Source organism: Corvus cornix, chromosome 18 (assembly GCF_000738735.6).
Source record: "Corvus cornix cornix isolate S_Up_H32 chromosome 18, ASM73873v5, whole genome shotgun sequence".
NCBI lineage: Eukaryota > Metazoa > Chordata > Aves > Passeriformes > Corvidae > Corvus > Corvus cornix.
Window position 1 is genome coordinate 5,907,693 of NC_046347.1, and position 15,758 is coordinate 5,923,450.

A 15,758-nucleotide genomic window follows, 5' to 3' on the forward strand; every position below is an offset into this window, starting at 1 on the left:
TTCCAGCTGTGTGTCTAGACCTGTGGAATGGCTGTGAAAAGCCCCTCCACAATTTACAGAGCCCTGTTTAAGATAACTCCTTTCGTCATAATCTTTTGGCAATGTCACAGTGGCCTGGCTCAGCTCTGATTGTCCCCCTGCCTGGTTCCCTAAGGTTACAGTCCCTACAGCCTGTGCTCTATCCGTCCCACCAGGCCCCAGGGGAGAAATCCCAGTAGAGAAATATTTCCTCCTGTCTGTTTTTTGCAGCAGTACCTGTTCTGGCAGGTTTCAGAAGCTCTGTCTGGGAACATCTATGAAAGATGGGAAGATGGTGTCTCTAAATGCCTGTAAAATGAACATAAATGTGCTGAATTGAGAGACGTCTCAGTGTGAGATGAACAGGAGAATGAGAGAGTGTGGAATTGTTCTTCCCAGTGTGCATGGTTGGGATATATATCTTGGAGCTAAATTCAGAGATATTCTTAGGTACAGGGAGGGCTCTCCCTGCCTGCACCTCTGTCCCTGCCCTTGCAGCTGCCTCCCAGGGCTTGTCCCTGTGTCCCCAGTTCCTCTGCCTGCCAGGGGTTATCTGGGGCTGGGAAGTGAATGGAGCCACCTTTAATTTGTCTGTACATGCCATCATTTTAGACATTTGTCACCAATAAGACAGGGAAGTTTTTACAAGCATTGCCATTTGAAAGCCTCTAAGCAGAACATAATTTCAGCACTGTTCAGAATGGTAGGAGATTTGAACAGATTAGAAATAAGATGTTGAAATTTGCATAGTAATAAGAATTGGGATGAATAGTGACTGTTGAACAGAAGCAAATAAAAAAAGATGTGGGCACAAGGGAGGAAGATGAATGTGGTGTTGTGAGAAATCTCTGCCACAATACACAATTTTCAAGGTCAAGAGTGGTGATTTGAAGAACCTGTTTGCACATAATGCTAATGGTGCAGTTAAAATCCCATTGAAATCAATAGCAAATCTCCCATTAGCTTCAGTTGAGCCAGAATTTATGGGTCTCTGTAACAGTCAAGAAATTCCTGACGACACAAAAGAATCATGTTTGCTACAGTGAGAATTTCCAGTGCTTCATTGTTGACCCTTAATTGGGATGTATTTGCACTGTCTTGAAAAAAACTATGTCAGCAAGGGACTGGGTAATTTCTGAGTCCCTTCTTTTTCAAGACTTCACTTCCCAGTTTCCGTTTGGAGAAGCTGAGTAGTCCTATCTGACAGCCCTGGCTTTCTGGGGACAGGCATTGCACCTTCATAAATCCACAGGAAAAACAGTTCCACTGAGGTGTAGCAGAAGTACTTTGGAGAGGTAAAGCCGATGTCTTATAACCACATTAGGCAATTAAACCTCTTGTGTTTTTCTCCTGCTGGTGAAATTCCAGTCATCTTAAGCAGGCCAGAGTGCTGGGAGGTGGGTAAGATGCCCAAATTCTGACATATCACTGTCCTCTTCCACCTACAATGTCACTGCTTTTCAGGGTGGAGGACGTCACCCCACCTGTTTACAGTTTGTAATATTATAGAGTGCAGTGAAGACAGCAAGAGGTGCCAGGCGCCTCTAATAAATCACCACAACCAAGCCATAATATTTCAAGCTGAGAAGGTTTTGTTGTCAGAAACACTGGCGCTTGCAGGAGGTATTTGTTTGAATACTCCTTAGTAATGGGGCTGTTGTTCTGGGAAAGATTCCAGGACAAATGAGATTCTCTGGGATGCAGTCCAGGTTAAATGAATTGTTTTGAAAAACGTTGAGCCTGTGTGTGGGGGGAGCACGCAGAGTTTCAAACCTTTTAGAAGAAGTAGCCAGCAACCACAAAGGGTCAGGAAGAGGCTGGAGAGTATGTGTTTCCTTCTCCTGGGAGGCTTTGTAAAACCAGCCTTGAGAGCTGCCAGGTGCTGTTCCCTTTCGCTTCATTTCCATTTCCATGTGCCTGCTGGTTTGGAGCTCCCAGCAGTTGGTCTCTGTGCAGGCTCAGGCATGGAGACACCTTCTAGAGCCTTTCAAAGTCAGATGCTTGCGGTGCTTAGAGGTGAGGCTGCCTGCAAAGTTATTGGCCCAAAAGCAGGGATGCAGGAATTGCCAGTTCAGATGAACTTGTAGTTCCTAGTCTTCTGTTCTCAACAGGAGCTAGTCCCAGTTGTATCAGGGGAAAATGCCAAGAAAAATGAAATAATAGACAATGCTGGAGTAATTTATTAGTAGATGGGAGTTTTTTCCCAGTTGTGGAGAGCCAGTTGCTGAATTCAGTGGTTTTGCTGTGCCTGTATGATCCAAGGCGCAGCACAGCAGTTTTCCCTGGGAGGTCACTGAGGTTGGGACACAACTCTTGGATGAACATGTCCCATCTCTGCCTCTTCTCCCCCTCGCAAGGTTCAAAGGCGTCAGTGCAGTCGCAGCCAGCAGACACCAGCTCTCTCCTGCAAATCCCAAAGGACCATTTCCACCATGTAAGAGCTCACGACCATTTGGTGGGGGAGAGCAAGCCCCAGGTCTCCCAGCAGGTGCACTCGCCTTCTGCTGAAAGGCTGCTCCGCAGACAGGTAAGCAGAGTTATGATCATAAATCCGCTGAGCTTTTATATTGATGCATTTCCTGGTTAACCATGCTTTAAATTCAAGGAGGGATTCACAGAGAAACCTCCAGAGAACTGTAATTCTCCTACAGAAATAACAAAAAGGTTGATGGTTTTTGATCTGAAAGCCATCCAGGAGTCTCCAAAGAATGTGCGTGATGAGTATCATGTCCTTTGGCAACATGCCTAAATGTTCTCCACATTGTTAGCACTTTATTTTTTTTAATCCTCCTCATAAATGCAGCCAAATGCTCCCTAGGGGCTCGTTGGGGTTGAGGAACTAATTCTTAACTGCTGTGATTTTTTCGGTGCTTGAAAGGACACAGGGATTGCAGGCTCCATCCCAGGCCACCCCTCCTCTGACTCCTCTGGTTTCCCAAAAGAGGAGAAGTGTTTCATGGAAATTGGTTATCTCGTATGCAAAACCGTCATGGGAAGCATACTGGTTTTACAGTGAGAATTGAAAACTAAAATCTTTTTCCATCAGCTGTGAGCTCTAAAAAGTTTTAGTATATGCAAAGCAGAACACATTTTATTTTGAAACTGGTTTTATCTCTGGTTTTTGACTGGCATTGATTTAAATCCTGATTCAATCAAAGATCTAAGAGATCTAATCAAAGATTCCAGTCTGGTTGATTGGAAACATAAGTTTAGACTTATCTTTTTTTAGTAAAATACTTAAACTTGTGCTTCACTCTCACATTTTTAAGCATATTTCAATGATTGTGCAGCTGGACCAGGACCAGAAGCACATCTGATTCAAAAACTCTGCTTTCTTCAGTATTTCCATGCCTGATTTTACATACACAAAGGGGATCAGTTCTATTTTTTCAAAAGCAATTTCTTTGCTTTTGAATGAAAGTATTCCCATTTCTTTCATCTTTTAATCAACATTGACAAATTAGACAGTTGACTCATTAAGCTCTAAAAATGGATGTGAAGTACCAAGGTTAACAATTACATTAGTCTGTAATACTAAATTGACATAAGAAATTCCTTGCATGTATTCATTCACACAGGGCTGGCCAGCTACCCCAATCACCACTAATGGGGAAACTAATTGATGTCATGATTCCAGTTCATAGCCACTCTCTCTTGCTTTCTAATGAGTAACAGACCCATCCTTTTGAAGCAATCTAGCCAGAATAAATTACCATGCTAGCCATCTTCTCCAGTCTAATTTTGTTCATATCTTTGACGGCTTCTTTTTCTAGACCCTTTCATACGTTTAAGTCAATTTATTACCCTCCCTCCCCCTCCCTGCTCATGCAGTGACATGAACATGCTCTTGGAGTGACAGAGAGCAAAGAGCTTTGTGGCAGTGAGCAGAGACAGTCCGTGGGCAAACCCAGCCTTGGGCAGGCTCCTGAGCAACAAGGAGCTCCCAGGCTGGCTAATGGGAGCAGTGAGGTTGTTCTGGTGATATCGCTGTTACTGTTAATTGCAGTCTAGATGGCCAGACACTGGGAAACTTGGTCCTTTAAGAGGCAAAATTCCCTTTACAGCCCCAGCACTTCTGCTTGCTCAGGTGCTTTCTGCTTTGCTCCTTTTTATTGCTACCACTAATTTCTCACTAGCACATCAAATAGCCCAAACTGGCAAAGCAGTTTTGTTTCCAGTACCCATTTCTCCTTATCATTACATATACTGCATGCAATTCTGATTTGTTTTCTTTTCTTTTTCTTTTCTGTTCTTTCCCTTCCCTCTCCTCTCCTGAATCTATAATAGATAAACCTTGTCCACCACATACCTGGTCCTTGCACTTTCCCTGAGCATTAAAACATGTGTGTTTAACCTCCCTTTCCCTCCAGACTGCTGGAGAGCGAGCACAGCCCCCACAGTAACGTCCAGTTTAGACTCCGGAATGTTTGACAATTAGCAATGCACTCGCAGAGGAAGACGAGTGGATCGGATGCTTTGGGAGAACATTCCTGCTGAGGATTGGGCTCCTCGGCAGTGCATGGCACAAAGGCTTTTCTCCAGAGGAATTCTACCTGAAATTAAACCTATATTGATTCTGTAGTTCCAGGACTGTGTATCCAAGGTGTAGCCCACACCAAGCTGTGGCTGCTACAGGTGTACACCCCTCTGGGATGGCAGAGGGTACTTTTATTTTCAAACAAACCAGTAAAACATTTGTACAGTTACTACTAACAACAACCACAGATGCCTGTATCATAGGCAAAGAAAGAGCTGGTGGTGACTAATACTGTCGTGGTGTGCAACACAGGTTGGTGTGCAAGCAAAAGTAATGACAACAATTACTTTTTGCTTCTGTATTCGACTTCCGTGTGGTCTGTGTCTCTTTTCAGGATATGAACATGATTTCTTCTCCCAAACACTCACTAAAACTACTGGTGCTGAGGAGACCAGCATAACTTCACTCCTGACTGATTAGTTGCCAGTGTTATGCTGTGAAATTTTAACTAGAAAAGATTCACCAGCACTGGATTAAATTGTTTGCCATATTAAATATTCTCTGAGCTGTCCCCGTTGACAACGGGAGAGCAATGTGCAGATGCTGCAATAGACTCTGGTGTTTCTGTGCACACATGGACTCACTGCAGCTGACGAGAGCTCTGCTGAATAGAGATCATTTGGCTCAAATGATCCTTGCGGGACAATATTTATATAAAGTGTATGATCATTTTGGGGTGATTTGTCACAAAAGTATTCCTTAGCATGAGGAATTTCATCATTTCATCTCCTTACACTTTTCTAAAGGACTGGGACCAGCTGTATGCATTTCCTCCAAATTTTCCTGTGAAGATTTTTATCTTTAAGATCATTTAAGAGTCTTCTCAAACAGAGACTCAGCCTTTAAGGGCCAGTTAACATGGCTGATTTATAAAGCCTTTTGACAAGGAACGCAGTGCAGTGAAAAGGCAAAGCCTTCAAAACATGCCCAACATTCCCTCTGCCAGCAGGCACTGATACTGCATAAGGCTCCAGACAGCCAAGGCAAAATGTGCCTTAGGAAGCCTGAACTTAAGCATCAGAATGAATTGAAATAATTACAGTTTATTATTAGTCCAGCTTTGGACTCCAGCATTTCCAGCTCCTGCCGTAAGATGGTGCAGAGTCATGGCTCCAGCCAGGGGACCAAAGCCAGGGACAGGCTGTCGCCTTGATACTGGCACACAGCAGGGTTGCTCTGGTGTTGCTGCCTCTGGGGATCCTGTTCCAGGCCCTCAGCATCACCTGAGCTGGAGAAGGGAATGCACAGGCTCACTTGCACATCTTTCTTTCCTGCTCACACCTGGGTTGCCAAAATTATTGAAGGCTTTGCTGTAGACCTTCATCCTTTGCATAACAAGAACATGACTAAGTTTGGGTGGGGGCATTCTGGTTTTGCAGCTCTCCATACTTAGAGGAGAAAGCTAAAGGTCAACCATTTAGGAAGAGTGAAGGGATGCCACACAGGGACAAGCCCACAGGTCCTTGACGATGGGAAGTGGTAGAACCCACAACACAGGTTGTTACAGGAGTCAGTGGGTCTGTGCTGAGGGATCTCAGCAGAGCTGAGTGTCCTGTAAATGCTGTGCCTTGCCTGTACTAACCTTTGTTTGGTCTGTCTCTCTCACCTGGCAACTCCTCTCCTCCCCAACCCCTCTGCGCTCCAATACAGATGGCTATAAGGAATGACTCTCTGGATAGCAAGGAGAATCTCCACACCGAGGTGAGTGAGCTCTCTGACCCAAATGTCCCCACTGTGCCCAAGGAGGAGTCACCAGTGGCTCTGACGCCCTCAGAAGCGAATGAGTTGGCTGCCTGGAGTCGGGCGAGTGTCCATACGCAGCAGCATTCCCACAATCAGTATAATATTTCAAAGCAGGCACCAGCATCCTGTGCTTGTGCAGACTCATATCAGGAGACCCCTGAAGACTCAATGGACCAAGAAGTATCTGAAATAAACAGCTCCTCGGAGCCTTTCACTTCAGAAACTTGCACAGCCTCGAGTGCCTGTTCAGAGGGTCAGCCTCTCACTCCTAAGAGGAACGTGGGCAATACCGGCAACGTGACACTGAAGGACCTGAAGAAATACCACAGTGTAGACACCCAGGGTCTGCTAAAAAAACCGCCCTCTTGGTTAGATGATCAAAGGAGACATTCAATAGAGATTTGTTCCATGGAAAACAGCCCTCAGCACCATTCCACGTCCAGCTCCTCTGGCTTTATAAGTCAGGTGGTCAGTGAAATGGAAGGCTTGCAAGGAACGCGGCAGAAGAAGAAACTGAGCCCTCCCTGTATATCTATAGATCCACCTGACGGGCAGAGTTTGGTACCTAGGGGACCTCACAGCATCTCACCTGCCAGTGGAGATGTTTGCTTGAGGAGGCGTGCTCCATCCTGTGAGTCCAAGGATTCAATGGATATAGGGGATTCTCTGCTTCCAGACAGTATGTCAACATCTCCTACCCCAAAGAAAGACTTGTTGACACTTCCTAGCTTTTCCTTTGATCAAACGGAAATGGACCCCTGAGTTACTTTTCTGTTGGTGCCAAATGTTTTCTTCCCTTCATGTAATAGAGAAAAAAAAAATTTAAAAAAACTCTGTACTCCAAAATGGCACTGGGTAAAAAATTTCCAAAGAAAGATTAAAGAACCAGCTGGTTAAAAGAGTGGTTAACCTATATCACGCTTACTTAAGCATATGTTCTGCTTAGGTAAAAGCAATACAATGTGCAGAATCTATATGTATATTATATTTTATTAAATTAATTGAATCTAGCATTGCGGGATGTAGTACATTTTGTGACTAAAGACTCATTTAATTTTCTTCTATTTTATGTATCTCAGAATATTTCTGAGATAAAGTTGGTTTTTATGAATATTTTAACCTAAAAAATATATATATTTAATCCCTTCTCTTTTTTTTGTTTTGTTTTGTTTGGGTTTCATTTTGTTTTGCAAAGCACAAAATGTAGCCAATTAGTGCATTACAGAAGAAATGTATCCCACAGTCAGCAGTAAATAAGGATTATTTAATGTAATTTATTTTTCCCCTTGGACTTCAATGATATTCTGGGAAAACGATTGTTTGCGTAGTACAGAAGCGCAGTGGCAATTTTTTAACAGAATATTCCAATCTTGCATAAAATTGACATTCAGAGTGTGAAAGCAAGTGCTCAGACCCAGGAAGGTCCAACATGCTGATAGATGTCTGAGGACGGTGAAGGCAGAGCCATTTAACAGTACAAGATACTGGATTATGAAAGGATGTTGTAGATCATCCACTGGCAACTCACAAAGTCACGTCCATGGTTAATTTTCATATGTGCCTAGGAAACAGGCAACAAAGGCCTGTGGTCACTTCCAAGATGTTTTTCCAGTGTCTCCAGGATGGACTATTTATTTTGCCGAGTTTTACACCTCCCTCATCCCTCTGTTTGCAGTGGAGCTCCTCCTCTCTGCACTCTGTGGAAAGGAGAGTGAGGTCAAGTTTAGGACTTGCAGTGGGTGAATTCGGGGCAGACGTGGCACAGCAGTGGGCTTAAGCACATGCCTAAAGTTAAACTCTTGCCTAAAATGCCTGGAGGTTGATCATATTTAAATAATTCTTGAAAATTAAAATCATATGCTTATGTTCTACAGAATCAAGGCACTTCTGCAAGTTATTTTACAGATTACATGAAAGAAAGTCTGCAGGTACTGAAATGACTGCTGATTTTCAGTAAAACAGCCAGGTATTTTGCTATCACTGCTAGAGTTAATTTACATGACCCCAACTGCAATTTTATTTCCAATCTATCAATAGCCTTAAGCAGCAACATGATGATATAAAGTAGATAAACCCAGAATTCATGTCTTACTTTGTAACATTAGTCATCTCAGAAATTACCTGTTTACTCCTGTGCTAATGCCCACTGCCAAAAGCAATCTGTAAAACTGGACAGCACAGCCTGAAAACCATGAGAGGATGGCCCCATTCGACACCTCCCCTCCTCACATGACTGATGGAAGCCAGACATTAACTCCACTCCACTTCCATGAAATCACATTAAGATGTAGGCTAAATTAGACTGCAGGCATGCTTTGAAGTGTGCCAACAGTCACAGGTTTAAAACCAAGTCCACGAATGGTGCCTCTGAACCAGCACAGGGAGGAGGAGGACTTGTGCTAATTCTGTCAGTCGGGAGTTTGTAACTTTTTGAGAACTACTGATCTTTTCAAATCACTACAACATGCTGATGTACAGCCTTTTATCCATTCAGAGATTAGGCTACTTCCACCACGTGTATCTGCATTAGCTTGGAGTGTACACACAAGGAGAAGATGCTGTTCGCACCCCACAGCCTATGTGAGGTCCTAAGCCCCTTTATTTTCACTTGAGGACATTTACTCCATAATCAATCCCTACTGATTTACATGGCCAGGAGAAATGTAAGGGCTTTCAGCAGGAAGTCAGGCAATCAGTGGATTTGAAGTAGGAGGATTAACATTCTGTACTATTTACTGCAGTTAGATTAATTCTTGGCTGGGATATTTTTCCCCTCTTCACCACAGGCCCATACAGAACCCACTCTCTTTGATATGCCAGCCCAAATCCAGAGTTAAGCCTGTCTAAAGCAATGATTTCAAACAAACCTTTCATCAGTTCTTCCCCCAGATCATATTTAAGGAAATAATAAAATTACAGTGCATTAAGCCTGAGAAATATTCTTAATCCCTTTTTGGTTTTACACTCATAATGATCCCTAGCTTTTCCTTTCACATGTGCTAAATAGTTTGGGAAACTAGCTAGGCCACTAAAATTGCCATCCCTGGTTCCTTAATGATTAGGATCGTGTTCACATGATGATACTACTCTATAGATCCTTCCTTACAAAAAACCCACTGAACATTTTAGCTTGAAATCATGGCACAAAACAGTGATGTGATGTTAATCCAAATGCTCAACTCCAAATGTAACAGAAAGCCTAAAGGCTGTTCTATTTTAATGCTTGGGGTTTTGCCTACTGACAAGGTTTGTGGAAGTCACAAAAAGTTTACATCATACATGAATATTCAGTAAAGAGTAGCCAATAAAAGATACTCTATGATGATGCATTCAGGAAAAGAAATCCATGTAAAATAGATTGTTTTCTAAACCAGATAGGTTTTTTCTAGATGCCCTTTTGAAAGACAAATACAAATGTACTGCAGCGTGTGCAATAATACTCAAATCATTTTAAATACCTTCGGGGGGGTTTTATAGAATTTGACTTTTTTAAACAAAATGTACAAAATCCACAGGAATTCTGTAGAATGGTTATGTTGATAGAATTTTTTATATTTTTGTAGAAATCTATAGAGAAATTGTTAAAAGTCTGCGTAGCATCTTGGCAACAGAAGCAGCTCTTATCTACAAGTTTCTTTTCATAAACCTGGAGCCAGGCCTGCTGTATTACAACACGTAGAGCGTAGTTTCATAGCCTGCATCCAGGTTGTGTTCAGGAGTCAGCAGCTAAGCTCAAGTTCCACGATATTGCAGTGCTATTACTGTCCAAGAACTGTACCCACATAAAACACCTCCCCCCAGAGCTCAGCCCCTGTCCTTGGTGAAGTAGTCACATGGCTCTCCAGCTCATTCAAGCACACCAGCACTTTACTACTGTGGATTTACTGTACGCAGGTGGGAGGAGGATATTTTGTTATTGCCAGTCTAACACAATGGGGGAAAAGAGATTGCAGACGTGTCTGGAAAAATGTAAATTCCATTCTTGCAGCCCCTCGCACATAGAAGTGATTTTTCATTACTTGGTTACAGGTTTGTACTGTAGATATTTTGGAGGAGGGCAAAGAAAATTCTGGTTTTGACTTCTGTGGATCGCACTCAGCACTAGGTGTGTTCAAGGAGAAAATAAAAAAACAAGAAAGAAAACAAGAAAACAAAAGCATTACCACTGTAAATGAGGCTATGCCCCAGTCTCTCCTTTTCTGCCCCTTTGGCTATAATAACCCATGTACACTATTACACGAGGTGACTAGAGTAGGCACAGTACCATTGCAATGTCCGTAACAACCTAGTATATATGATAGAACTTTGTATTTAATAGTTAATATATTGTTATACTGTATCAGGTATATAGGCCAAAACGAGGTCTTTTGGTCAGGGCAACAAAAGGTGGTACTCATGGGGAAAATTGAATTAAAATGTTCCTTTTTAAAAAAAAAAAAAAAAAAAGAAGACAAAAAATGAGTGTAAATCTTTACAAATGACAAAACCAAATGTGTCCTATTAAAAGCTTTTGAAAAGAAAAACAACTGTGCATTTCCCTTTTTTTGTTGTTGTTGCTGATGATAATCTATATCACTCCAGGCAGTCAAGTCTTTGGTCATGTTTTAATTGCGAACAGTTGGAGAAGGTATCAGATAGCAGTGGCAGCCAGGAGGCTGGAAGGAAGATTGGGAAATGCCAGCCCTTTGTGGAGCAATTTGATGTGACCACAAGCAAAGCTGGCCCTGGACACTACCCAGGGTGTGCAGAGTGACCAGCGAGACCATTGGCTGTGCCCTTGTGGATCCCTCTGCCCCGGCAAGAACAGCTCTGTGCAAGGCTTGAGGATGTCAGGACTGCAGCGGAGAGAGCTGCAGCCAACAGGGAGAAAGGACTGAGGAGAAGGGGCAGATCTGATCTGTCTGTGAAGAGGAAGATGCTGGACTTTTCCACTCATTCACATCTTTGGGATGTGAAATCCAGCAGCAACTCCTGCTGTCATTTAACTCCTTGCAAAGCAGGAGCTGGTGGGGATGGCACTGCCTAGGGGCTGAAAGGCAGCAGGGGCTTGGAGCTCAGGTACTGCTTAAGTACCACGAGAAACATTTCATAGAATCATAGAATGGTTTGCATTGGGAGAGACCTTAAAGTTCATCCAGTTCCACCCCCCTGCCATGGGCAGGGACACCTTCCACTATCCCAGGTTGCTCCAAGCCCCGTCCAACCTGGCCTTGGACACTTCCAGGGATGGGGCAGCCACAGCTTCTCTGGGCACCCTGTGCCAGGGCCTCACCACCCTCACAGGGAAGAATTTCTCCCTGCTGTCTAAACTAAACCTGCCCTCCTTCTGTTTGAAGCCGTTCCCCCTTTTGTCCTGTCACTGCAGGGCCTTGTTAAAAGGCTCTTCAGGGGGTTTTAGTGAATGACCTGTGTAGCTCCTAACATGAAATCTCCTCTCCCCTGGGGAGCAGCCACTGCAGGGAGGAACCAGGCACTGGCACTCTGCAGCCCTGCTCCTCACTGCCTGGAATGATCTGATTGCTCTGCAGCAGGAGGGACTCTAAATTGACACTCATACTAGTTTTGTTGTCTAGAGGATGTTTTGATAAAGTCATCTCTCAGTAGAAAACAGCAGGAAGGATACTAGTCTTTAAACAGAGGGGAAATGTGGATCTGTTCAAAATCCCGTGCAAATCCATGGGACCCCAGGTGAGCTCTGTGACATGTCTGTGTTGTCCAGGCTGTGGGGCCAACCCCACCAGGCTGGAACCACTGAAATGCCTTCCCAGCCCTCCAAGGCTGGAGGATCCACAGGGCATTAAGGTAAGCTGGGCTGAGCCAAGGCAGCAGAGCTTCCCACAGGCTCAAGCACTTCACACCTCTCTGCTCTCAGGTGAGTTCAGTTCCTTACGGGCAACAGCAAATCCCTTTCCAGCAGTGGATTTCAGAGCCGCTTGGGAGAGGCCTTGTTTCTCTTCTCTGTTTTGTGAGTGTTCCTGTATTAAGCTCTCCTGCTGAGTTTTGCTGTGGTTTTCCAAAGGCTCCAACCCAGGCTGGCTGCTTGTGGATGTGCTCTCAATTTCCTGAGCGTGGGTATGGCACGTTGTTGTTCCATTTGTTCAGTAATTGGGATGCCACATGGAACCGGCTTGCTGTCTATGTAGTGGTAGCCATGCCTAGGGAAGCAGCACTTTGAATTTGATTTATTTCTTAGTTCAGACAGGTGACCATGTCCTGCTTCAGCAGAGCAGTGTCCTACTGTGGCCACACCACATCCCTCAGCCAGAGCTCTGCTAAGCCCTTCAAGATGATAAATAGGAAAAGGCCTGTTTGTACCTTCTGTATTTCAGGTGTTCCAGAGATACAAACTGAGACACAGAAACAAATGCGACCTGCACTAGAATCCCCCAAAAATAAGGTAGGAAAAGGCAATTTAAAGAGATGGCTCCCTTTATCACCACCAGCACCGTGTAAGACCCGCTGTGACCAGCTGACAGCAGTGAGGATCCTGAAGATTAAAGGGTTAAGGCCAGGGAAGTTTTGGGGGGACCAAGCCCCACTGCCCGGAGGTGGGCGAGGGTCCGATGCCGGCGGTGTCCCACGGGCACGGCGGCAGCGCCGGGCGCGCTCCGAGTGCGGAGTTCTGCTCCCACCTAGTGGGCGTGGGGCGAGGGGTCGAGTGAGCTGCCCCCCCTTCCCGGGGCTGGGATCCCCCCTTCCCGGGGCTGGGACCCCCTGTTACCCGGGAGAAGGCTCAGCAGGACCTTCTGCCGCCCGTCAGGTGCTGTATTCCCGGCTCGACGCTGCAGACACAGCGCAGGATCGGCGTGTCTGTGTTTGGCATCACAGAACCCTTCAGGTTGGAAAAGCCCTCTAACATCACCAACTTAACCTGGTACTGCCAACCCCACCACTAAACCATGTCCCCAGGTGCCACATCTACGTGTCTTTCAGATGCCTCCAGGGATGGTGACTCCACCACTTTTCCTGTTCCATGCCTTAGCACCCTTTCAGTGACGATGCCTTAGCTAAGATCCAGTCTAAACCTCCCTGGCACAAGTTGAGGCCATTTTCTCTCGTTCTTTTGCTTGTTACCAGGAGAGGGGACTAACCCCCACCTGGCTGCACCCTCCTGTCAGGGAGCTGTAGAGAGTGAAAATGTTCCTCCTGAACCTCCTTTTCTCCAGGCTGAGCTCCCACAGCTCTCTCAGCTGCTCCTCATCAGACCTGTGCTCCAGAGCTTTCCCCAGCTCCGTTCCCTACTCTGGACGCCCTCCCGCCCCTCAATATCTTTCACATAGTGAGGGGCCCAAAACTGACCCCAGAATTCGAGGTGTAGCCAGCACTCAGTACAGGGTCACAGCCGTGGTCCTGCTGGCCACACTATTGCTCACACAAGCCAGATTTAACCTTCTTGGCCAAATAGTTTCTAATTCTGAGGGGATTTTCAATCACTGAATTTATAAAAATCCCAATTATGGGAGGAGGAGAAGGAAGGATTTCTCCCCCTGCAGCAGAGCTGTGGGAGCAGCTCAAAGCCACCATGCCCCTCACACCCACTGGCATTGCATGCTTGTGCAAAACCCAGGGAGACAACGACCCATCCAGGGACAATCCTGGGGCTCTCTGGCATCTCAGAGGCTGTGGCAGCACCCGAGAGGAGTGCTTATCCCCGCACATCCTTTTAAGCACATGTACAGCACGGCGCAGGTCCCCTGCGGGGCTGTGCGCTCACAGCAGCTCCGGTCCATGCACAGCCTGCGAGCTCCAGAGCGTTGTTTCGCCTCTGCTCGGCCCAGCGGGCAGGGAGGAGGAGGAGGAGGAGGAGGAGGAGGATCAGCCCGATCCTGTGCCATCGCGCAGCGGCTGCGGGTTCGCCGGGCGCAGGCTGGGTGCCTGTCACTAGATGGCAATGCCACGAAGTGGGAAGTTCCGCTGGGAGATCCGTGAGCACGAGTTTAGGCTGCACCTGAGGTCCCCGAAACCTGCTGTTCCTGTTTGCTTTGGTGTGGTCACCAGCGAGAGCCTCGCTGGCATTTTCACGATTGAGGGTGATTGGACCTTAAGTTGGTTTTTACATGTTGTATTCAATGCCTTAGTTACGTGTACAACACGCTACTATAATCCTGCAGCATCCTCTAGTGTTTTCTATTATTGCTTGAGTCCCTGGATGCCATAATTGGCAAGCTTTCAGAGGTCCTGAATAGATTATCTTTCCATATCTATTTAATACTATAAATAAGGCAGCCAAAGACCCCAGCAGCTCCAGCTGGGAAAGAATGACTAAACCACTTAATTACTTACTGTGCTAACAGTTATTTTGTGAAGAAATAAAGCAGAATCCAGCTGTTTCGGGGGAAACCAGGAAGAAGTGAGCATAGGAGTCATTCTACAAGAATATACACTGAAGTGGACAGCATGTGCCATGCTGACACCTGCAAAGGCAGCACAGAACTGCTCTGCCACGTGCCACAAGCTCAGTGTGGCCAAGGGCTGGTGACAACTCCACGTTTGTTCAAACAAAGCAGAACCAGGTGTTTGTATTTATGCAACCACTTTGTGCCCATTTTGTGGTGATATCCCAAACAGCTTGAGCCCATTAAAAGTAGGAGGGGTTTGCACGGTGGCCGAGGGTGTGGGGGAGGGAGAGGATAAGTTGTGACAATTGTGTCAGGGGCTGAAGTAGGATAGTTTGGATCTGAGCTCCAGAAGGCTCAAGTGCCATGTGCTGCTTGTCTGTGGCTGTTTGTCCATCACTCTGAGCTCCACCTGCAGCAAAGCCACCCACAAGCCAGGCTGTGTTACACCTGCCATGGCTTCTGCTAACCTCTGTAGGCACCTGAGAGCATGTCTGTGGAATTATCTAACAGGTAAGAGAGACACCCAGTGCATTTAAAGTTCAGCTGCTCACAGCTGTAGCAGCTCCAGGATCACTTTGGGGTGATCTTGGCAGTTCTTAGCATGTCTAGATTCTTCTCCTGCTCATTGCTCTCAGTATGAAGTGCAGGAGCACTCATGGAGCAGGGGAGGTTGGTATTACACATGGTGTCCTGGAGGAGTCATACAAACACCATTTTCTCCTTTCATAGAGACTTGATGAACTATGTGACCCCCACCTCAGCCTGCAGCATGACTGGCCTTACAGTGCAGCTCCAGGCCAAATGCAGTGTGGACCTAAGTTCCCTGTGCTGGCTTTCCAGGGAACTGCCCCACCTTTTTACTTCCAGTCAGGGAATCTTGCCTTCCACTCCTACAAAGCCATGTAGCCGGTATGTGCCTAAAAGCACTGCAGTGAGTAAAACCTGGGGCTGCAAATTCCCAGCCCCCTCCCTCATCTGTTTTATCATGGGACTTCTGAACTGCTCATTGCATGTTCCAGAAATGAGGAAAGTAAATTCTTTCCTGCAAGAAGGGAGATGCACGTATTTGCAACAGCATTGAGAAGAAAGCCCAAGTCTGCTGCTCCTCATTCAGTGTTAAC

At 45.7% G+C, this 15,758-nt stretch overlaps 1 protein-coding gene across 1 annotated transcript in view; it reads left to right on the forward strand.

Moving 5' to 3' along the window:
- Positions 1-10,744, forward strand: part of CACNA1G (calcium voltage-gated channel subunit alpha1 G) — a 146,357-nt gene extending 135,613 nt beyond the window's left edge. Inside the window, 2 exon segments of the mRNA XM_039562007.1 lie at positions 2,376-2,545; positions 6,206-10,744. Of these exon segments, the coding sequence (XP_039417941.1) occupies positions 2,376-2,545; positions 6,206-7,060 (1,025 nt within the window). The 3' untranslated portion in view covers positions 7,061-10,744.
- The last annotated feature ends 5,014 nt before the right edge of the window (positions 10,745-15,758 follow it).